The sequence below is a fragment of the Drosophila miranda genome (assembly GCF_003369915.1).
Source record: "Drosophila miranda strain MSH22 chromosome Y unlocalized genomic scaffold, D.miranda_PacBio2.1 Contig_Y1_pilon, whole genome shotgun sequence".
In the NCBI taxonomy this organism is placed as follows: Eukaryota; Metazoa; Arthropoda; class Insecta; order Diptera; family Drosophilidae; genus Drosophila; species Drosophila miranda.
Window position 1 is genome coordinate 30839542 of NW_022881603.1, and position 23173 is coordinate 30862714.

The 23173-nt window shown below is 48.0% G+C and overlaps 1 protein-coding gene across 1 annotated transcript; it reads left to right on the forward strand.

Annotated features, from left to right (window-relative positions):
• Positions 1–1589: 1589 nt before the first annotated feature.
• On the forward strand, positions 1590–23005 carry LOC117191595 (metabotropic glutamate receptor 2-like). The gene is given in 17 exon segments (XM_033396418.1): positions 1590–2571; positions 9648–9790; positions 11329–11499; positions 11642–11786; positions 15344–15486; positions 15947–16055; positions 16113–16284; positions 16342–16448; positions 17009–17158; positions 17253–17386; positions 17643–17833; positions 18113–18247; positions 18336–18498; positions 18597–18810; positions 18895–19046; positions 20856–21039; positions 21116–23005. Coding segments are annotated over 17 exon segments (3912 nt in total). The 5' UTR covers positions 1590–1619; the 3' UTR covers positions 21763–23005.
• The last annotated feature ends 168 nt before the right edge of the window (positions 23006–23173 follow it).

The following is a 23173-nucleotide window of genomic DNA, read 5'->3' on the forward strand; positions in this document are numbered from 1 at the left end:
AAATGACAGGGAAAACGAACAAAATGCTCAATCAAATCAAAGTCGCCTCTCCACAGAAAATGCAAAATAAGACAATGACAAAGCGTAATGAAATGGGATGAGATGGGTGGGTGTCGTGGATGGGAATATTCCGTAACATGGCGTGTACACAACAGTAGAGTCCAATAAAAACAAATTGAGGCGAGTGTCAGTGACAGACTTTGTTATGCAAAAGATGTACAAAAATACAGCAGGAGAGTCTTGACTAAAGTAAGGAGAGTGGAGAGTGGCTCTTAAGACCCAAAAACTTGAGGCGTAACATTAGATATTCCCATGATAATTAGAAGGCGAAACAATCGATAGATGTATCTACTCACTATCAGGCCATCGCTTTTCTTTGATGATTCCCCAGGAATATCAAAGGTTTTCCATGCTCTATTTAGAGCTTAGCTCTCATAAGTGTCTGATCTACTTTTGTAGTAAACACAACCAAAAGTTTGACTTTATTGTAATACCCAAACCAGGACGAGCCCGGGTGAGAGAGACAGACAGCACACAACTGAGAAACAGAGAGTCAGAGCGAGACAGTCACTGACAGAGCCTGACGAGAAATGTAATCAAAATAAATTACGAGCGTGTAAGCAGCCTCCGGTGTCTATCATTACGGCGCCAACAATTTGGTTAATTACGGTTTTGCAGGGTTCCCATTTTACGTTACTTTGCGTTTTCCCTTCATTTTGCCCCCCGTTCCTCCTCCAAAGCAAAGGATTTCTTGCAGTTCTTTTTCCTTTCAGCCGCCGGCGCGCCAACTCTTTGCAGCGGTGGCATACAAAATTTTATGCAAATTAAATTTACCTCAGGGAAATCATTTTTATGGGCAAATGCCCAAGGGCCACGCCCACTGCTACCCTAAATCGGGAGCGGTGGGGGTGTAGCTTGACAGTTTTAAGCCCATGGACCCTTTGGAGGCTTTATATTTTTTCTGGCATTAAAATTTTGGTCTGACTACGAAACAATTTTTGTACAATTTTAATGAAAACCTAACTGGAAAATGGTCAAATCATGCATGACTTGGAATTATTTGCTGTGACATTAAACAAAGCCAGAAAATGTGTAAAACTAACATTAAGTAATAAATGTACATGTATTTATAAATGAATAAATATGAGAAATAGTGAGAGCACAAATGAATATAAAGCGCTTTACCAAAAAACACTTTAATTCCGATTGAAATATTTAAACGAATCAAAAACAAATGGATTGCATGAAGTTGATTTTGTGCGGAAAATCACGAAGGTGAAACCTCAATTTTATCAATTAATATCGTGGAAAACATAAATCGTTTTCGTTTTCGTTTCCATATGCAGTTATTAAAAATGATAAAGCGTAAAAAGTATCCATAAAATGTGAGAGACCGAAGCAACCGAAAGCCACAACCACATTCAAAATGTGTGCCGCATATCAGGGGGATGAACAGCAGCCATCGAACTGTGAGCAATATCGGAACTTTACGAACCGAAATTCATGCATATCAAAATAAAGTCCGATAATTCAGTGCACAAAATATATACAGAAATATTGAAAACGGGAGAGAGATAGAGAAAGAGAAAGAGAGGTTAAGGACCAAAGCTAATGACAACATGAGAGTGGATTGCAGCAGCAAATGGCTCGTACGAATTTCTGTTTTTCTGTTCGTGGTGGTGCTCTCCGCGTGGCATCCAATGCGGGCCGAGAGTGAGGTGATTGGCGACATAGAAGAGAAGGCGGAGGGGCAGGAGCAGGAGCAGAGGATGCAGGCGACACCCAGAAGCAGAGTGCGACGCCATCATCAGCACCATCCTGATTCGTATCCGGCCCAGCATCATCATCAGCGCCCACACCAGCACCAACAGAATCATGGCAGCAAACACAGTCGGATACAGAGCAGACAGAGTCACTACGAGGCCCTAGAATTAGAGAAGAACCAACAGCAGTTGGGCAAACACTGGCGACAATGGAGGCAGTGGAGCAGCAGGCACCTGCAAGCCCCGGACTATGTGAATGATGAGGCACAAACGGCGGATCTGGACACGTCACAGTCGGAGCCACACAATCGGCGTCTTAGCGACGACCATCTCTATGATCAATTCGATGTGGAAGAGTACCAGCGCCATAGCAACATTGAAATGGCCGCTCCCCGCTACGGACGGCATCGTGGCCGCCATTTGCCGCTCAAAAACACCAACAACTTGCTACTGCCCCTAATGGTGGTGGACGGGAGTGGCAAGTGCTCCCTGCAAGACTCCGTGAGTTTCCTGAACGATCGCCTGCACGCCGTCCAGCCGCAGCGCCACTGGCCGGTGAAGCGCGAGGCCCTGATCGAGGGGGATCTGATATTGGGTGGCCTGATGATGGTCCACTCGCACGAGGACAGCATCACCTGCGGCCCGATCATGCCCCAGGGAGGCATCCAGGCGCTCGAGGCCGTGCTCTTTACCATAGACAGCATCAACAAAGCCCAGCTGCTGCCCCACATCACGTTGGGGGCTCATCTCCTGGACGACTGCGATAAGGACTCGTATGGCCTGGAGATGGCTGTGGATTTTATCAAAGGTAAGCAGCAGCAGCAAATTTCAGCCACCGGGAGGCCACATGCAAAGCTCGCTTCGCGAAAATTTATATGCAAATTACTCCGTGTGTGTGTGTGTGTGTATGTATTTTTACCCCCACTTTGTGTGTCTCTGACATTGGGCTTATGCTGATTTCATTGTTTGCATTTGCGCTTACAGTTTTTCGTTCAGTTTCAGTTGCAGGAGCAGTTGCAGCTCGGTTAATGTGGCTAAAAATGCAAAAGTTTTGATACATTTACATAAACCCAACTCGGGGCACTGGTTAGCCCAGTGTATTTTGTACAATATTTCATTCCACTTTGAGCAACCAAATGGAACACTCGCAGTAGCCCCGTGAAACTGCTGCAGGATTTTCCCTTCATTCCATCTTTCATTCATCTGCCATCGTTGCATATCAATCAATTTCCAACTGTATTGGATGGCTGGAGATGGCCCGTTCGTTCCTTAAGCTAGCGTCAAAGATTTTATTAATAAACTAAATTAATAAATAAATTATGTGGCTTTCGCTCAGCGGGAAGCGGCTGAAAAACGAAACGAGCTCTTGCTAACTAAATATGCATAATTCCCCAAAGACAAAACGGCTCTCGGCTTATTGGGGTTTGTGCCACAAAGCAGTGCGACGGAGATGGCGAGAGTCGGGTAGAAGTAGAGAGAAAGAGAGACAGATGGATAGTGTCTGTCTAGTGTATAAAGAGCCGCTTATTACTTTTATCGGTGCAAACAAAGAGGCGCGAGGCAACATCTACACACATACACACACACACACAGATAGACAAGCACCCTCTCCAACGCAGGACAGTCACCCGCGAATTTTTCGAGTGCGGACGCGCCAAACCGCTGCTCTGCAAGACCCAGACAAATCGCGAAAGATACCTGGAAAAAAATACCCGAAATTAGCTCAAGCTCTTGCTGACACCGCGTGCTCACCTGGGAGGATCGAGTCTCACCCCGACTGGCTTCTGATCCGGGCTGCGCGTTGCACTTCCACGGTCACCCAAAGGGGGCAGGGGCGCTGGGGCCCACCGTGAGTGCTTTGGACGGCGCTTTTCACTCGTCACTTGGAGATTCCCACCTTTTTTCATCCTTTCTCTCCTTTGGGCCGGTTCTCCCGTTCTTCTTCTTCACTCCAGGCCTCGCAGCTGATCGACTGGGGTACCAGGGCTGGATAGTGCAGGCCACTAACCAGCTGATCGACTGCAGTGCGGTGAAGGGGCACTAGGTGCCAAAGCATCCAGCCCTCGACAGAGCCCGCTGCGGAAGATAACTGCGCCCACAGCAGCTAGCTTCTGTCAGCGACCGCACCTGAGGGAAGGTACTGCCTAACTCCTAGGCGGGATCACTTGCAAACCGCACACACACCTACGCATAAGTTCCATCCCAAATTCACACGCGTGGAGGAATCCCGTGGCCGGGGCGCGGACCCTGGAGGCCCTGAGAGATGTTCCCCCGAATCCTGCTTCGCCGGTGGCACACTTGGCCGACGAAGCAAAATTCGCTACAAGCCAAGGAGCAATGGCTTTCCAAAAAGCCTCAAAGGTGGCCCGAACACCGCCACAAGCAGCTTTAGCACCGCCAATGAAGCAGAGCTCGTTGCACAGCTTTGCCAGTGGGGCTACGCAGGACGGCGGCAAGGGCACTGATACTCTGAAGAGGCCGAGGGACCCCCCTACACCATCGAGTAGCGGGAGAAAAACCCCCCCCCAAGCGAAGCAGGAACTGCTTACAGGACATAAACGAGATTGGCGCAATCCTGGACGACCTACTCTACCAGATGAACGAGAAGGGCCAGAGGTCGATCAACATGGCCATCAAGAAGATGGTAGCACGCATGAAGGAGTTGCAAGTGGAAGTCAAATCCCATCTGCAGGCGCCAGAGGATAAAAGGGCAGCGCCAGGAGGATGCCAGTGCCATGATCACACTGCAGGCCCAACTGGCCCCCTACCCAGGATGACCAAGCCCAGTGCGACTAAGGCGACGCAAACGGCATCAGGAGCCCACAAGAGCGAGGCAACACCCCGAACTGAGGAGAAGAGCGCGCGCGGAAGGCCCAGGCAAGGACACCAAGCTGACGCCACTCGACAAGAGGAAACCAAGATGCAGTGCGGCAAGGCGGAAGACACCAACCCTACACAAAAGTGGAGTGAGGTGAGAGGCAGGCGTGCGAAACGCAAGCAGACAGGCCGACCAGACGCAGTGCTGGTCAAATGCACCGAGGAGGCATCATACGCCGACATCCTCAAACTGGTGAAGGCAGCACCAACACTCCAGAGCCTCAAAAACAAGGTTCAGGGCATCAGGAAGACAGCCTCGGGCGAGCTGCTTCTAAGGATGCAACAATCCTCAGACCCCGCCACCCAGGAGCTGCAGATGGCCATCCAGGCAGCGCTTGGGGACAAGGCAGCCGTGAAGGCCATGCAGGAGACAGTCGCGGTTGAGGTACTCAACATAGACGAGCTCACGACAGGCGACGAGGTATGTGAGGCCATAGCTGCAGCGATCGACGGCGACTTAACACAAGGAGCAGTGCCGTACATGCGGAAAGCATATGGCGCAACGCAGGTAGCTACGCTGAACCTTCAGCCCGCACTCGCAAAGAAGCTCCTGGAGCTCGGAAAAGTTCGAATCGGCTGGGTTGTCTGCCGCGTGCGGCAACGGATTGCGCCAACCCGCTGCTTCAAGTGCATGGCCTATGGACACACTGCAGCCAGGTGCAGATCCAAGCGGCCTGTGTCAAGCAATGCATGCTACAAATGTGGTGGGGAGGGGCGCAAGCACAACCAGTGCAACAACCCGCCAATGTGCATACTATGCGCTGGCAAGCCAGGAGACGGCCGCTCATCAGCCCACTCGGCCCTCAGTCGCAGCTGCCCTGAGTATAAGAAGGCACTAGCAAAACTGGTTGATGGTTAAGCTCCTGCAGCTCAACCTAAACCACTGCCGAGCTGCTCAGGATCTGTTGGCGCAAACAGTCCTGGAGCAGAAGATCGACATAGCGCTACTCAGCGAGCCGTACGGCAAAAAACACGAAGGAGTCTGGCAGCAAAGCTCAGACGGAGGTGCAGCAATCTGGAGCTGTGGCCCACAACCAGGCCAGCTTACCCACAGAGCATTCAGAGTGGGATATGTGAGAGCTAAGCACAGCGGCACTTTTGTCTACAGCTGCTACATAGCACCGAGGTTCACGCAGCAGGAGTATGAGGCGATCATCAGCAACATCGCTAACGACGCACGAGGCAAATCGCCGGTCCTGATAGCGGGCGACTTTAACGCCTGGGCCACGACTTGGGGCAGCGCCAAGAACACACCCCGTGGGACATCGCTCCTGGACGAGTTTGCAAGTCTGAACGTCTGTCTCCTTCACACAGGAACCACACCAACGATCAGCAAAGCAGGGCGGGAGTCTATTATAGACCTCACCTTTGCAAGCCCAGAGCTCGCACGCCACGCGAAGTGGCAAGTGCTGAGTGCTTACACCCATAGTGACCACTTAGCCGTAATGACGGAAACCTTTGCACCCAGGAACACAACAAGGATACAGCAGGCGCTCCAGGCCGGGTACAAGTCGGAAAGCCTGAGCAGAGCCGCGCTCCTCTCGGCAGCAGAAAACCTAAGCGCCGCCGGGGATGCTGAAGCATCCGCGCTTGCCGTTTACAGGACCGTCAAAGCGGCCTGTGATGCAGCCATGAAAAAAAGAAAGATCGGAGGAAGCAGGCACCGGCCAGTACCGTGGTGGAATGAGCACATTGCCAAGGCCAGGAGGGAGTGCTGCGCAGCTCGGCGTGCCTACCAGCGAGCAAGAGGCTCCGCCCAATTTGGCAGAAATGGCGCTGCATTCAAGGCCAAAAGAAAAGAGCTGAAGGAGGCCATCAGAAGCAGCAAACTCAAATGCTTCAAGGAGCTCTGCGATGCGGCCGATGCGGAACCTTTTGGTGGAGCATACAAACTAGTCATGGGGAGATTAAACAGACAGCCTATGCCCAAGGATCCGGTGCATATGAGAAAGATAGTCGGCACCCTATTCCCTGGACAACCACCCTTACAAGAGGAAGCTAGGCTAGAAGGAACTAGCCTGAGGGACACCACCACCATCATCACTGCCAGAGAAGTACTGGAGGCCACGGGTAAGCTGAAGATCGGGAAAGCGGCAGGTCCAGATGGAGTCCCTAATGCAGCACTAAAATGCATAATTAGAGCCCATCCGGAAGCATTCGCCACAATGTACACCCAGTGCCTAGCGGAGCGGACAGTCCCACGAGCATGGAAACGGCAAAGGCTGGTTCTGATACCCAAGCCAGGCAAAGAGCTCAACGACCCATCGTCATACCGGCCGCTGTGCATGCTGGATACCATGGGCAAGATTTTCGAGAGGATGGTATGTAACCGACTGGAGGCGGAACTGGCTGAGCGTCGCGGACTTTCCGACCTCCAATTCGGGTTCCGCAAGCAGAGGAGCACCACTGACGCCATCGAGATGGTGACAAACCTTGCCAGGGAAGCCATGGCAGGAACGCGATGGGCTGGAGGCGACAAAAAGTACTGCCTAGTATGTACACTAGACGTACGAAACGCCTTCAACTCTGCCAGCTGGAAGAGCATCCTAGAGGCCCTGACCAGGAGGGGTATATCTGAGCAAATCACACGGACTCTGCGAAGCTATTTCACGGACCGCGTCCTGATCTACGACACGGAAGAAGGAGCAGAACATCACCAAATCACCGGAGGCGTCCCACAGGGCTCGGTCCTAGGGCCGATACTGTGGAACGTGATGTATGACGATATCCTGCGGCTTACATTACCGGAAGGGTGCACCCTGGTGGGCTTCGCCGACGACATAGCACTGGTGACAGTGTCGAAACACGTAAGAGACGTAGAGGAGAAAACCAACGTAGCAGTCGGGATGATAGTGGCCTGGCTCGCAGCCAACGGGCTAGCACTGGCGGAGAAGAAGACGGAGGCTGTGCTAATGAGCAGCAGAAAAAAGGTCGAGCAGGCATGCGTGAGAGTCGGTAGCACGATCATCAGGACCAAGCCTGCGCTAAAGTACCTAGGGGTAATGATGGACCAGAGGCTGAACTTCAAGGCCGACTGCAGCTACGGCGGCCATAAGCAGGATGATGGCCAATACAGGGGGACCACGGCAGCGTAGCAGGCAGCTCATCGCTGGGGTGGTCACCTCCATAATCTTATATGGATCAGCAGTGTGGGCACCAGCAATGATGGTTTCCACATACAGCAGAGACTGCAGAAGCGCATACCGACGCTGTGCCCTGAGGGTTACATGCTGCTTCCGGACGGTGTCTGAAGACGCCGCACTTATTGTGGCAGGCATGGTCCCACTGGATCTCCTGGCAGCTGAGCGGCAGAGCGGAGTGGAGGTAGCCAGCGAGCGGCGAGAGCGCACTATAGCCCAGTGGCAACGGCGCTGGGACCAAGCGGCAAAAGGGAGGTGGACCAGACGTCTCCTTCCCTAGCTTAGCCCATGGCTGCGAAGAAGGCACGGCCAAATGGACCATTATTTGGGCCAACTGCTGACGGGGCATGGCTGCTTCAAGCAGTACCTGCATCGCTTTAGGCATGCTGACGACCCGTATTGCAGCTGCTGCGGGCCTGGAGTCGACGAGGATGCAGAGCACGTCTTCTTTGTATGCCCCCGCTTCTCGCAAGAACGAACGAGGCTAGGGGAGACGCTTGCAGAAGTGAGTGTGGACACCCTCACCGACCAGATGCTAGCCGATGAGCAATCTTGGAACGCGGTCGCCTACATGGCAGCAAGCGTGATCAAGGAGCTGCGCAGGCTGGAGCGAAGCCGGACAAACTAAGCCAGAAGGATGACCCCACAGCCCGCACCGCGAAGTAATGCCTAGCGGCAGTCCCGCGGGAGCGGACCCAGGCAGTTAGGCATCGAGTGAGTGCCCCACAGCCCACAGAGTTAATTAATTTGTATTTAAGAGCTGGCGGCAGCAGACGCTACTTCTCGCACTTGCGGGCGTGCCACTACGCCACCTAAATTGTGGTTAGTGGGGCATATAAATTGGTCAAAAGCAGTGCAAATGGGTGGCAGTTTTAGCCAAAAATTGAATGGTGCGTATATTTTATGTACACGTACTTATCTGGTTTCAACATCAGGTATAGCCCTATTTGCATGACCTTCAACAGCATCCATCAATCGTTTAATTCCCCTGGAATTGACAGCAGAAAAATACAAAACCCACAAAAGCGATACAAATTGCCATCAAACATATGGCCACCATTGAACGCCAGCTATTATTTCCGGCATTCAAACGGGATTTATCATGCAGAACAAGGCTAACATGCATAGCCAGCGGATATCAATGAATAGCCAGGCAAGTATTTAAATATAACAAAAACAAAAGCGCCAAGGCACTAAAGCGAACTAGACAGTTAGAGTGGCATTAATTAGGCATGCATATGCAGTTGTTTATACACTAGCCATTGTGCGCATTTCTAGCCATCAGATACAGATACCATGGTGTATGGTAGCTGTAAGTGCTGTTTCGACATAATCAAATATTTTGGGACAGGACAGAGTTTAATTAATTTAAACACCAAACTGGCCGTCCACATGGCCAAAAAACTTTTCCATTTCAAAATTCAGTTGTAAATATTCTCAGTATTAATGAAGCCGTATAAGAAATTATAATTTCAATATTATCCAGCGGGCGTTGGTATCTACCACACCATCGATAGAGCTAGTGGAAGTACTAACTGTATTGTGAGTGGAGATAGCAGGTGCAAACATCGGCTAAGAACTATCGACAAGTTGAAAGGGAGATGGAGATCGAAGCCGGGACACGTTTTGAAATACATTCATCACAACAAGTGCTGAGCGGAATCATTTAAACAATAAATAGATTCAAAACCTATTGGTGAACTGGTGAACTCTGTTCATTTGGGGCCTCCTACAGAGGTTTGCTCTGGAGGCAGAAGCCGGTGGAAGACGGTCCACGGGTACTTCCAATGAGTATGCCTTTAAGGAATTTTTAACCGCAAAGTTAACCTGTACTTATGCCCCCTCCCACTCGCTCTCCTCTTTGCAGGCTCCATCAGCAACATTGACGATGCCGAATATCATTGCAACAAGACGCAAGTAAGGAAGGTCATCTCCGGGGTGGTGGGCGCCGCCTCCTCGGTAACCTCCATACAAGTGGCCAATTTATTGCGCTTATTCCGCATACCCCAGGTAAGTGTCATCCATGTATGGTGTGTGTGTCCTGTATGCCACAAAAGTGTGTGCCCAGTCTTGAAGGGACAGAGATGCAATATGCGACCAGAAGTTTTGTGGCTCAACAATTTTTTCTGCCAGTTTCAAAATGTTGTGCATTGCTCACAGCTGTGTGGCTGTGGACTCGACTCACAAGAAGTTCCCCCTGTATTTTAGTTAGTAATTAAAATTGGCCAGCAACCGCATGGATGCCATTTGGGCATTGGACAGAACTTGTAAGTGCCCCTACGTGCTACTAAATTAGTCGAAACCAAAGAGGCAACAAATCACACAAACTGCAGCAGTTGCAACCTTATTTCTCTCTGTGTACTCGTATGTGGGTGGAATCACGATGCTGCTCAAAAGAAATTAAGTAGCCGCTACTGCTGCGACGGCTATGGCTCCTCGTACGTGACTCGGGGACCAAAAGTCGATATGCGAGAATAACTAAGTAACCGGAGCCCTGGCAGGATCCGGCTGGGGATAGCCGTACTTAGCTTTACCTCCTGCAAGTACCCCATAAAACGCACAAGCAACGACAGCAGGAGCCGCCGTAGGAGGAGGAGCAGTAGAGGCAGCAAGCGAAGAAAGAGCAGTAGGAACAGCAGCAGGAGAGGAACCATCAGTGGGAACCATTTTATGCAGACCCGGGAAGCTGCCTCCTTCCGAAAGAGAACTCATAAATCAGACATAAGCATTTGATTGCATTTCTTTTGCTTGCTCCCCAAGTCTGTGCTATGGGGCTATGCTATAGCTTTCATTCCCTTTCCTCCTGCAGAACGGTTGAGATTGTGGTCAACTGCAGATCAGGCAATTCAGCTCCGTTGCAAATTATTGCTCAGCTCTCGATATCACTAGAATATAGATGCAGCGAAATCTCTAGAGGCTCTGACAAATATTATATTTAATGAGAATCTGTTCAAGCTGTCGCGATTCTGCAATTGTAATCCATTCCCTCGGGAAAATGTTGAACTCCGCAGCCCTGAGCCCTCCCCCCATCAGGCTTCCGTCAATACCTCTTGGAGAAATTCATTACTCAAGCTGCTGTCCGTTCCACCGATACTCGAAAGTGGCTCGAGGAGCAAGCAAGCACTTGTTTAACTTGAATGGTAATGACACTTAATTAGAAATGAAGAAGTTAAACACTTGCAGATGACTTGCCAGATGACTCGCTCTCGACCCACATCATTAGTTCCCCATTCGACCTACCTATCGTTGAGTTTGCGTAGAGTTGTTTCTGTTTTCAGTTTTGGTCAATTAAAATGCCATCCTCTGTGCGAATTTACTTTTGTTGCATTTTTTATGGTCTCTGTGCAGCATGAGAAGAGTACGCACCTTTAAAGCGCGAAAAACAAGGGGATATTATGGACACAAAATTAAGAAAAGTCAAAGGGAAAATGAATCCCCTTCATCAAAGGGAATTTCGTACAGCACAGGGCACTTTGTCAACATAATATTGGTCCCTTTTTGTAATGAAAATATTTTCGCATCATGTCATCATAATCTTCCGCCAACAGGTATCCTACTTCTCGACCAGCCCAGAGCTGAGCAACAAACAACGCTTTGAGTACTTCTCCCGCACCATACCCTCGGATCATTACCAGGTGAAGGCCATGGTGGAGATTGTGATGCGGATGGGATGGAGCTACGTTTCGATTATCTACGAGGAGAGTAATTACGGCATCAAGGTGGGTACCCCTAAAACGCTCAATTTAAACATTGTAGCACATCCGAGTACGCGGATAAAGCCCTCGCGGGGTGGCATGTGTCCCGTGTGTTTTTATAACAATATACAATCTGCTCATGCCGAGGTTGTTGTCTCGTTTGCAGGCTTTCGAGGAGCTGGAGGAGCTACTGGCGCGCCATAACATTTGTATTGCCATCAAAGAAAAGCTGGTGAAGGATTCCGGAGTGGCCGAGGATATTGCATACGATAATATCGTGCAAAAGCTGTTGACCAAGCCACGCGCTCGAGGTAAGTGCCGTGCAAAGAAGGGGAGAACACTTAAGCGGGGAAGCTGCTACAATATGAAGCTGTCAAGGCAACAGGCGAAATGCAATTTTCAATGAAAATTTGAACGGAAGGCGTGCCCCAACAAACGAAAACACAACAGGAAAAACATTTCCCAACGCCTACCAAATGAATGCATTGCGCAGGGCATGAACTGTGACATTTTTGGGGATTGGGGATTGTGGCACGGAAATTGTACAAATTAAACGAAAACATTTAAACATTTTTCCGTTGTTTTCTGTCATTATTACAAATTTCACAGCAGGAAATTAAAATGCATATACATCCCATTGACTCTCTCTCTCAGGAAATAGGAAATGGAAAGTGGGGCAGAGATTTTCACATAGAAAATTAAACTAATTTGCTGGCAAACAAATTTTGTGGTCATAAATTGAAAGATAATCAATCTGACAATCCAATATTCTGTATTATTGAAGTATTACCATAACTGAATTATTATTAAAATATTTTGACCAGTAGCTTTAAAGCCTTTAACAATATAAGCTTTCAAGAGTATATGCCAGACAGGCAGTCCGATATCAATCAGGACAATTTTTCATTCTAAATTCAGTCCCCGTGGAACAGAGCAGAAACGTGCACAAAAAAATACAGAAGAATAAATGTCAATCAAATTTAACTTTCGACTGCGTCCCAACTTAACGGAACATTGCAAAATTTTAATCAAATGCCACTTATATTAAAAACGAGGGGGAACGTTGTGAGTTGCTGCGGAGACCGCAACTCTACAGTTATACCCGATACTAAGTCAGTATGGCTCTCCTCCGGCAGACGCCGCTAATATTAAACGACACGACAAGGAGTGCGTGCGAGAGAGACAGAAAATCAGTCTGAGCGTGACGTCGGGGGCTGCGTAGCCAGTGCAAATTGATTTGTTCCTTTTGGCTATAAAAATGATCTGATCTGATCCAGATTCAGCAATCTGATAGATATAGTCATTATCTATGATTCTGCGTTTTTAGTTTTCTCGAATGTGCAATATTGTGGATGCCACAGATTTTCGTCCTTTGTGGGGGCGGAAAAGGGTGGGGCGAAATTCTGAGATATACGTTTTATAGTGAGATCTAACAGAAGTGCGGATACCAAATTTGGTTACTCTAGCCTTAATAGTCTCTGAGATTTGTGGATGCCCCAGATTTTCGTCCTTTGCGGGGGCGGAAGGGGGTGTGGCGAAATTTGGACACGAAACGGTCAAGGTCCGATATCACAGGAGTGTGGATACCAAATTTGGTTGCTCTGGCTCTTATAGGTTCTGAGATCCTTGAACTCATATTTTGCAATTGGCAAAGCCGACCATGAAACCTGTGTGTTAGAGAGAGACAGAGCGAGAAAGAATGAAATTGTTTTCTTGATTCTGGCTATAATAATTATACGATCTGGTTGAGATTTGACACTCTAGAACATAGAGTCATCCTCTACGATTCTGCGTTTTTGGTTTTATCGTATATTTCAAAATGTGGATGCCACAGATTTTCGTCCTTTGTGGAGCGGAAGTAGGCGGGGCGAAGTTTTGAAATATTTTTGTAGCAGTGACATATCACAGAAGTCTGGATCCAAAACATCGTTGCTCTAGCTCTTATAGTCTTTGAGCACTAGGCGCTGAAGGGGACGGACGGACGGACGGACGGATGGACGGACGGACGGACAGACGGACAGACAGACAGGGCTCAATCGACTCGGCTATTGATGCTGATCAAGAATATATATACTTTATGGGGTCGGAAACGATTCCTTCTGGACGTTACACACATCCACTTTTACCACAAATCTAATATACCCCAATACTCATTTTGAGTATCGGGTATAATAATTACCATCTAAACCTTTTATGCATGTCATTAATAAGGAGAAGAGAGAGTCGGTGGGGCGATGGCGATGCCAATAAAAAGCACCAGTACCAGCGCCAGCGCAAGTCTCAGTGCCCCCGCCAATAACAATTGACTTTTGTCTGGGGCCAAGAATATTTGATTTGCATAAATGTGCCATCAAGAGTCGTAAAGCGGGGGGTCGGACCCGGGTCCTCCACATAAAAATGGTTCTTCAACAATCATTATTTATTGTGATTTGTGACCGTTTACCGTTTACTGGTTGCCTCGCCCGCTCCTACTTCCAACTCCTGGCAACAATCCTTTTTCTTCTTAACGATTAATCAATTTGACAAAGTATTTTCTCCGGCATCAGTTCTTTAATTTTGCATATGGCGGGGGTCCGGGCTGGGCTCTCTCTGAAAAATGAGAGCCCCAAAACGGGTAACTGCGACTGCAAAGTGCCGTCAGGGGCAAAGTTTACCCTTGCAAAGAAACCAACACACACACACACACACACAAACACACACACGGAGCTTGAGCTGGAGGTGGAGTTTGAGCTCTGGGGGCTGGGGCTCTAACATGTTTTTGCTTTTTATCGCACTTTTGCCAAGTTTTATTTCTTGCTTTCTTTTTAGCCCAACATTCATGCTGTTCAATTTATGCAAATTTCTTCACACTTCACACATTTTATCAGAAATTTACTGGTAAAAAATTAGAAAATTTTTCATATAAATTTGCATGCAATGTTCAAGAGAGTGTGTAAGTAAATCAAATTTGATGTCTTCACCAGAAGTAAATGCATTTTAATGAGTCTGAAAAGGCAGTCAGACAGCAACTCCAAAAAGTAGTCTTTTCCTTATGACAAGGTTTCCTGCGTTTGAATGAGTTTTCTTCTTGCTCACGCGGCTCTTATGAGGCTGCTTCTGTTGTTACTGTAGAGGCGAATCGATAATGGGGCGTGTCGGAGAGGCACGAGAATAGCTGCCTGTTGGCTGCGGCCTGATAAGAAGTGACAACTGCCACTCACAACGATCCCAGTCAGCCACGAAGAGGACCAGGAATTGAGTGGACGGCAGCCCGAGTCCATAACAATGGAATGGATAGAGAGACAGAGAGAGAGAGAGAGAGCTGCTATCAAGAGCCGCTGTCAAGAGTCCAGTATAGTATCGGGTATGACTGGTTTCTGTTCTGGTTTTGAATGCGACTACTTCGTATCATATAAACGCACACAAAAGAGTATGGCCTGCAGCTTACCAATGCTGTATCTGCATTAACTCTTTTATAGTGCCCTCTGATATAAGTAAAGTATCCTTTGTGCAAAATTATCCCCAAAATAAATATCAGCAACAGAGTTTCCATTCCATGTCCTCGCTGCCTCGGACTTGTTTCAAGGCATATTCAATTGAAAATTCTGCCTTTTGCGACGTTCATATATTGACACAATTTCTAAACTAAAGAGGGAAATTAGTTGGTATTACTGCGGTTGACATGATTATGATGCTTGACCACTGCTATAACCCTATGGAATAGAATATTTAAAGACATATATGTTGATACAAGAAATGTGGTGGAAGCCTTCTGCCTGACTCTGTTGACGCTACTAAGCCGCTTATTCTGTATTTATTGCAATTAAAATTAATTTGAGTTCTTTTTCCTTTTAAATCTTTTGCGTGCTGCCTGTGCTTTTGTGGATAGGTGCCATCATCTTCGGGTCCGACCAGGAGGTGAGGCAGGTGATGCGGGCTGTACGGCGGGCCAATGCGACGGGCTCGTTCTCCTGGATAGGCTCCGATGGCTGGAGTGCTCGAAATCTTGTTTCCGACCACTACGAACCAGAGGCAAGTAAACTATTGCTCCGTCAGCCAGTGCCGATGACTGAGCGAGTTCTGCCAGTCGGAAATTATGAGGTCTAAATGAGCGAAACGGTAGCAGCGTTTGATAAATGATTCGCAGCACCAGGAGCAACAGCAGGAGCAGCGGCAGTTGATGGTGATGTTCCAGACACACAAAAGGCGTGACAATTCGTGCTGACTGTGGCTGTGGCTGTCTGGCACTCCGAAAGCGCATAAATGATGGTCCGAGCAAATAATAGAAAACAGTGCGCGTTTCATCGCGTTTTTTCTATGATGAATTGTGGCTTAATTGAAATTAATTGTCCGTCTGTGTGCTTACATTAATTTGTGAAACCGTTTCAATCGAGAGATGAGTGCGTGACTGAAAGAGGCACCCATCTCTAGCTTTTGTTTTGCGACAATTTAATCAAGCATTCGCCCACGTGGTCGCTCTTCTTACAAACAGGTGGAGGGCACCCTCTCCGTGCAGCCGCAGGCGAATCCAGTGCGCGGCTTTGAGGAGTACTTCCTCAACTTAACTGTCGAGAACAACCAACGCAATCCGTGGTTCGTAGGTAAGTCCCTGCCACAGCCAATCCACGCATAAATGCGATTACAGTCGTTACCCTTAGAATTCTGGGAGGATCATTTCCAATGCCGCTACCCAGGCAGCACCAGCACCCCCTACAACAACTACACCAAACAGTGCACCAACAAAGAGCGACTCTCGCGGCAGAACACTGTCTTTGAGGATCAGCTGCAGTTCGTTAGCGATGCGGTTATGGCATTTGCCTACGCTCTTAGGTAAGTTCAGAGCCGAGAAATGGCAGAAACGCACATAACTCCACATTAATTGCTCAGGGACATGCATCACGACCTGTGCGGGGGAAGGCCCTCGCTGTGCGATGCCATGAAGCCCACCAAAGGAGCCGACCTGCTCAAATATTTGCGTAAAGTTCAATTTAAAGGTAAGAAGGGATTAAATGTTGTCTTTGACATCTGGACGAAGTGGAACAGCGGGTAAATGAAATCGAAGCGTATGATTGATAAGTCCTGCTGGACGGCGCTCGGTGACAATTTCTGAAGGGAAAGGAAGATAATGTCTGCCATGTGAAGTGCTTTTCACCATCATTCCACCATCGCAGGTCGAGTCCCAAATGTTGCGCATATACGTATAAATTTAAGTGGAAATATCCCGCTGGCATTTCGTTGTGGTTGGACGTGTACATGATGGCATGGGTCTTAGTGTGGGAACGGAACGAGTGTCCTACCCTGCGTATACGCATTGGCTATGTTTTCGAGTGGAAAATTGACTTGCTTGTCATCGTCATTGAACTCAATTTGAAATTCAATAAATTATACAGACCGAGAGGGCGGAATGGAGAGGGTAAGCTCCAGCCAAAGGCTTCTCTCTAGCTCTGACTGACACAGATAGTCAATTTTCTGATAAAGCATCAGTTCCGTTGTAGCCCTTTCTTTCAAGGAGTAAAGCCATAAATCCTTTTCCCTCGCTTTACCCATTCCGCAGGCCTCAGCGGCGACCATTTTCGTTTCGACGTGAACGGCGATGGACCGGCCCGGTACAACATCATCCACTTCAAGCAGTCGCAGATCGGCCAGTACCACTGGGTGAAGGTGGGCGAGTACTACGAGGGCGAGCTGCGTTTGAATATGTCTGGTAAGACAAGAGACGTTCCAAAGCAATTTCCATTTCTATTTACATTTTTTGACTTTGATTTTGATTTTCATTCCATTCTATTTCATCTACACAGAGGTGAAGTTCAAGCGACTGAGTCCGAAGCCACCAGAGTCCGTCTGCAGTTTGCCCTGCGATGTTGGTCAGGCCAAGAAATATGTCGAGGGCGAGAGCTGCTGCTGGCACTGTTTCAATTGTACAACTTATCAAGTAAGTGCCGGCCACTCGGTCCAGCTGCGTTTGCTGCTGCTCCTACCATCTAATTTAATTGCTGGAGCTTTTCTCCCAATGGAAATGGAAGCCACTGCACCAGAGATACACGGTGCAAGTACAGTGCGAATGGGGAGTGGGAAAACGAATACCCTGAGGCTCCTCGGTGCTGGTGTCGAGAGTACAATTGAAATAGGCCATAGAAGTTCCATTTGCGTTGATTTGTGTGTCTCCTTTGTTTGTATCACTTTCGCAGATTCGTCACCCTGATGACGAGACCCATTGCCAGCTGTGCAAATGGGGCACGCTGCCCGACGCCCAAAAGCAGTACTGCCGGGCCATACCAGAGGTGTACTTGCGACCAGAGTCTGCCTGGGCTATTGGGGCCATGGCATTTAGCTCCACGGGTATTCTGATAACGCTCTTTGTAATGGGCGTATTTGTCAAGTGAGTGCAAAAAAAGGGAATTTTCAAACTCTCGTGTGAGGTCGGGGAGGGAGAGTTTGAACACATATCCTGTGTAGTTTTTCCGATTCGGGAAACTTTGTCCATACAATTCATGGCAATTAAAAAGTTAGCCATAATATTCCAATACGAGTACCTATGCAAGAAAGCTAACCAACAAATCATTGCCTAATTGGAGCTTCAGAAGCATACATACATGGTGTACACATGACTGAAGTTGATAACTTTTCTCCTCACTCCACACTCTATTCCGCAACACAGGCACAATGATACGCCCATAGTTCGAGCCTCTGGACGGGAGCTGAGTTACATCCTGCTGGCCGGCATTTTCATGTGCTACGGCGTCACCTTTGCCCTGGTCCTGAAGCCTAGCAACATAGTGTGCGCCATTCAGCGGTAAGTTGTGCAGATGCCCCCCCCCCCCCCTCGCAAGCGGGTGGAGATGCGATGCGGTTGTGAACGGATTTTTTTGTACGCGTTGCAGGTTCGGCGTGGGCTTCTGCTTCACCGTTGTATATGCTGCACTGCTAACCAAAACGAATCGCATTGCACGGATCTTCAAAGCAGGCAAACAGTCTGCCAAGCGCCCCTCGTTCATTAGCCCGAAATCTCAGCTAGTGATTTGTATGTTCCTCGTCACTGTCCAGGTGAGTGGGCGTGGAGGAGGGGAAAGGCGAAGGGCTCTCCATGCATTTGGCATGGTTTCCTCTCTCTCTCTCCGTCTGTCTGTCTGCATCATTCGCAGATACTCATCAACGGCGTTTGGATGGTAATTGCTCCATCACATGCCATGCATCATTATCCGACACGCGAGGATAATATGCTCGTTTGCGACTCGTATATAGATGCCTCCTACATGATTGCGTTCTTTTATCCAATCGTTTTGATTTTAATTTGCACTGTCCACGCGGTCCTCACGCGAAAGATACCAGAGGCATTCAACGAATCGAAGCATATTGGTGAGTACCGATTGATTGAGTCTTCATCGAGGACGTGGGCCCGCACTGGATCGAAAAAATCCTGATTCCCCATACTCCTTACAGGCTTCACCATGTACACGACCTGCGTGATTTGGCTGGCATTTGTGCCGCTATACTTTGGAACCGCCAACCATGTGCCCCTGCGCATAACCAGCATGTCGGTGACCATCAGTCTATCCGCGAGTGTGACCATCGCATGTCTGTTCTCGCCCAAGGTAAGTAATTGGGAGGAAAGTGTGAGTGGGGGAGCGATGGGGGACGGATTTGGTTAAGTGCCTTGCCAGTCGGTCGATCGCCCGGACGACTGGTAATTGCTTCATACATATTGTATATTAATTATTTCCAATTTTTCTTTATTCCGCTAACCGATTTCACAGTCGTTTCCGCTATAATTTGTAAATTGAATTTCGATTCAGTCCCTGGCCTTTCTTCTGCTCCCTCTCTCCTCTCTCTCTCTCTCTCTCTCTGGAAAAACGATAAACGGACGCAAGTAGTTCATTAAAATGGCATGGAGGCGGAAGCGAAAGGAGACGATGATAAGAAGGCGCCAATGGCGGTTAAGTTTGCAAACGAATACGTTATGTCCGCTCCCTGGTAGTTGTCGGACTATTTTTAATCATCGCTTCTCCTCGTCGTACACTTTATGTTCAATCGTGGCCAAAGTTAAAATGTCATGGTGCTCTGAGCTGAAAAAGGTTGAATGGGCCTGGACTGCACACACAGCTGTGGCCGGTTCATTATGAGTTCCCTTGCTGAAGGCCAACTGCAGGACAAGCCAAACATCGAAAACCATTTACGACTTCAAGCTTTGTAGGGATGGGGAGGACATACATTCGGAAGAGGTGCATGCAGAGAGTGCACCAGAGTTGGTATAAAATTGCTTTGCGAAAAGGAATTGCGGAAAACAATTTCCTTGGCTAATTAAATGAAATGAAATCACACAGAAAGCAGTTTAGAAGCTGCGACAAAGTTTCCCCCTAGTTGGATAAAAGTTGAAAACACGACGTTCACACATGCAGATCCAGAAACAGCATAAATAGCCGCATTTTATGGTACTATAACCCTCGACCGCTGGGAGAAAGAGGCTATAAATACTCAACGTTGGGGCTATTATTAAATGTCAGGGAATAAAGTATCTTGCGACTGTGCAACTGTGCGACTGTGCGCCTTGGCTCCTTGGCCCATAGCCTAGACGAAGCCAGAGGCAACTTTCCTATCAGATGTCACCCAATGCACATTGTACATAGACGGGGGCTCGGGTGTACAAACAGAGGAACACCTTGGGCCATAAAAATGCAATTTACAATTGGTGTGGCAAGAGTGGAGCCACAGTAACTGCCGCATGCCACAGGAACACAAGCCGGGGGATCATTGAACTACACTCTGACCATAAAGGTGCCACCAGCCACGCCTCCTGCTCTCCTGCTCGAAGGGGGATACACAGAGAGGGGACGAAACCATGTTGGCGGCAAGCAATTTTAACTTCCGACTGCCATTCCCTCATTTCACGCTGACTTATGTGGCGGCCATAGCTTTACCTCTGCGGGAGTATGTAGTTTTTTTCCCCTCATTTGTTTGCTTGTTTGCTTTCAAATATGGGCACAAAGCGGCCACAGTAGCACCCACAATAGCACACGGGGAAGTACAATAAGAAACGCCATCCAAATGGCGTCCAAACAATGTCAAAGTACGGCCGGAAATGTTCGAGCAATATGTAGCAGGACGCAACGCAAACGAACGTAAGGGGAACGTAACGTAAATTAAGACGGACTCGTCTCAGTGGCCTTTTGTTTTGGCCATTGCGAATGGGAAATGGCTAATGACACTAGGACTTAAGGCTGGGCAGAGGGTGGGCGCGCCTGGTCACGCAGTTCCTATTAATGGAAACCATTATGAAACCAGATGAAACTTATTTGAAGAGTCATGTCGTTCAATGGTTGAATGCGTAGTGTGGAAAACGAGTAGTCGCAAATGATTTCCATCTAATTAGCAATGATTTTATTTGCTTCGAAATGTCGTTACAGCTCTACATAATACTCATTCGTCCGGAGCGCAATGTGCGGCAGAGTATGATGCCTCCGCGCCATGGCAACATGCACCGCACGGCAGGAACAGGACCCTCGTCGATGATGGCCGCTGCGGTTGTGGGCGCCGCCACCTGCGCCCAGGAGGAGAAGATACAGAGGCACATCACGCCCACCAATACGGGTAAGCAGTTACCAGATAATTTATGTTGGCTTGCCCTTCCATTTTTTGGCTCTCCCCCTTTAACTCACCGTCGCAGAGGCCTCGCTGAAGACGAAAAAATTATGCGAAATGGCCACGCAGACGATTTCCAGCATCTTCACATCGCTGGACATCAATGCCTATAACCAGATTCCCTTTGCCGATCAGTTTGTCCCAAATAATACGGCCATAGCAACGAGCACGCCCACGCCCCCAGCCAGTGGAGACAATGAGGAGCACGTGGTATCCAACAACAACAAAATCAGTCAGATGCAGCACGGCCAGGCAGCCGCTACCAATGTTGTCTCCACGGCCGTCAATGGTATTACCAGTGCGCCGGCAACCACAGCAGCAACAGCCGCGGCAGGAATTGTGGGAACAACAGCAGCAGCAGTGACTGCGATAGCTGCCACAGTGACTACAATTGCAACATCCACCAGCACAGATGCCAAAGGAACCACCAATGCCACCAATGGCAGCCATCGGGGGCCCGTTCTGCAGACAAACTTATAACTAAACGCTCAGGAACTGCAGCAGCAGCTGCTAAAGGAACAGCATCTACAGCGGCAACTGGAGGCACTGGACCCTCAACAAGAGCCATTGAAGGAAGAGCAGCAGCAAACAATGACGCAAGGTTCCGGAAGCGATGGCGGCAGCATAGGTAGTGGAACAGCCTCCAGGAAACGGGCAGCCATACCCGTCTAAAGTCCACCATGGAAGCATCCAGTAACAATACGCGCGAGTAAGTGTCAGAAAATGTGAATATACTTTAAGTTTTCCAAATGTCCAACAGGACGGTACAGGGAGAGAGGCAGCACTGGGAACCGGTTGGGGAACGGGAGCGCCCTCTCATGTTCCTGCTAAAGAAACGATAACTATATCAAACTTTAGAACTTTAGCAGTATCATGTGAGGGCTGGCCCAAGGGAACTGAATAAAGAACGTAAGAGTATATATCCGCTATTCCGCTCCCCTCAACCGAATAAATTCGTTTTCCTATGATGTACGCGTAACCAAACCAAACGATTTGTCAAACAATTTGTCAGCCATTAAGAAGTAAATGAATATTAAGTGTTTATCTTTAAGCTTGTCTATCCCTTTCTTCAAGGATTGTTGGAAAATATTGCAGAAAGGAATAAGATATAGAGATGGAAACGTAAACGGAAACGGAAAACAAAAGAAAATGAATGAAAAATGTGATATAATTTCAAAAATGTGTTTTCTAAAACTACGATTAACTACGACTAAGCCATTTTACTATCTGAACATACAATTTAAGAGTTATGCATAGGCCAATGTACAAGCTGAAGGTACAATTAAGACCTGTACCGCAGCACTGGAGAGACAGTTGACAAGGGGGCGCAATTATGTTCCCAAGGGGCTGGAACCCAGCCCCTTTGGAATGTAGCGGCGGGAGTGGAGCCACAGCCACGTACAACAATTGCAATTAAAATTGCATTTATTGTGTTGTTTGAGCCCAGCAACATGGTAGATTTAATTGTTGCCCAGCTAAAGTGTTTATATGTACATATATATATACACGAAAACCCTCTAGCCTCTAGTTCGGTGTGTATAAATATTAAGGTTAATTGTGCCGCTTACCGTTTGAATGTTTTTGAAATGTGTTGACTCCAAATAAACTATATTTGCATATATAGAATTACATCATACACATGTCTAAGAACTAATAGATCTTAAAGTTTAGCCAAATGATGAGAGTTCAAGAAGTTAGTGCAATGTATTTGAATCTCTGTGTGTGTTGCGTTACGTGTACATAAATAAGCAAACGAAATCAAATGAACATTTTTGAATGTCTTTCGCGTTGGTTGATCACTTAATTCGTAGCTAATAACAATAACAATAATATATTATTAACCATGAGTATACATATTTACGAATAAATCAGAACTACAGCTGATATCAATGGAAATAAAATACTTCGTGATTCATGTCCTCTTCTTTCATTGGGTGGTCAGAACCAAGGCTTCAGCTGGATCCATGCTCAGCATTTGAGCGCTGAAGGAAGTTCTATGAAGGGGATATTTATTAACTCCACATTCCTTTTGGAATATAATCCCACTTACCCTTCGGACTTGGTGGAGGCCAGACTGCGGACG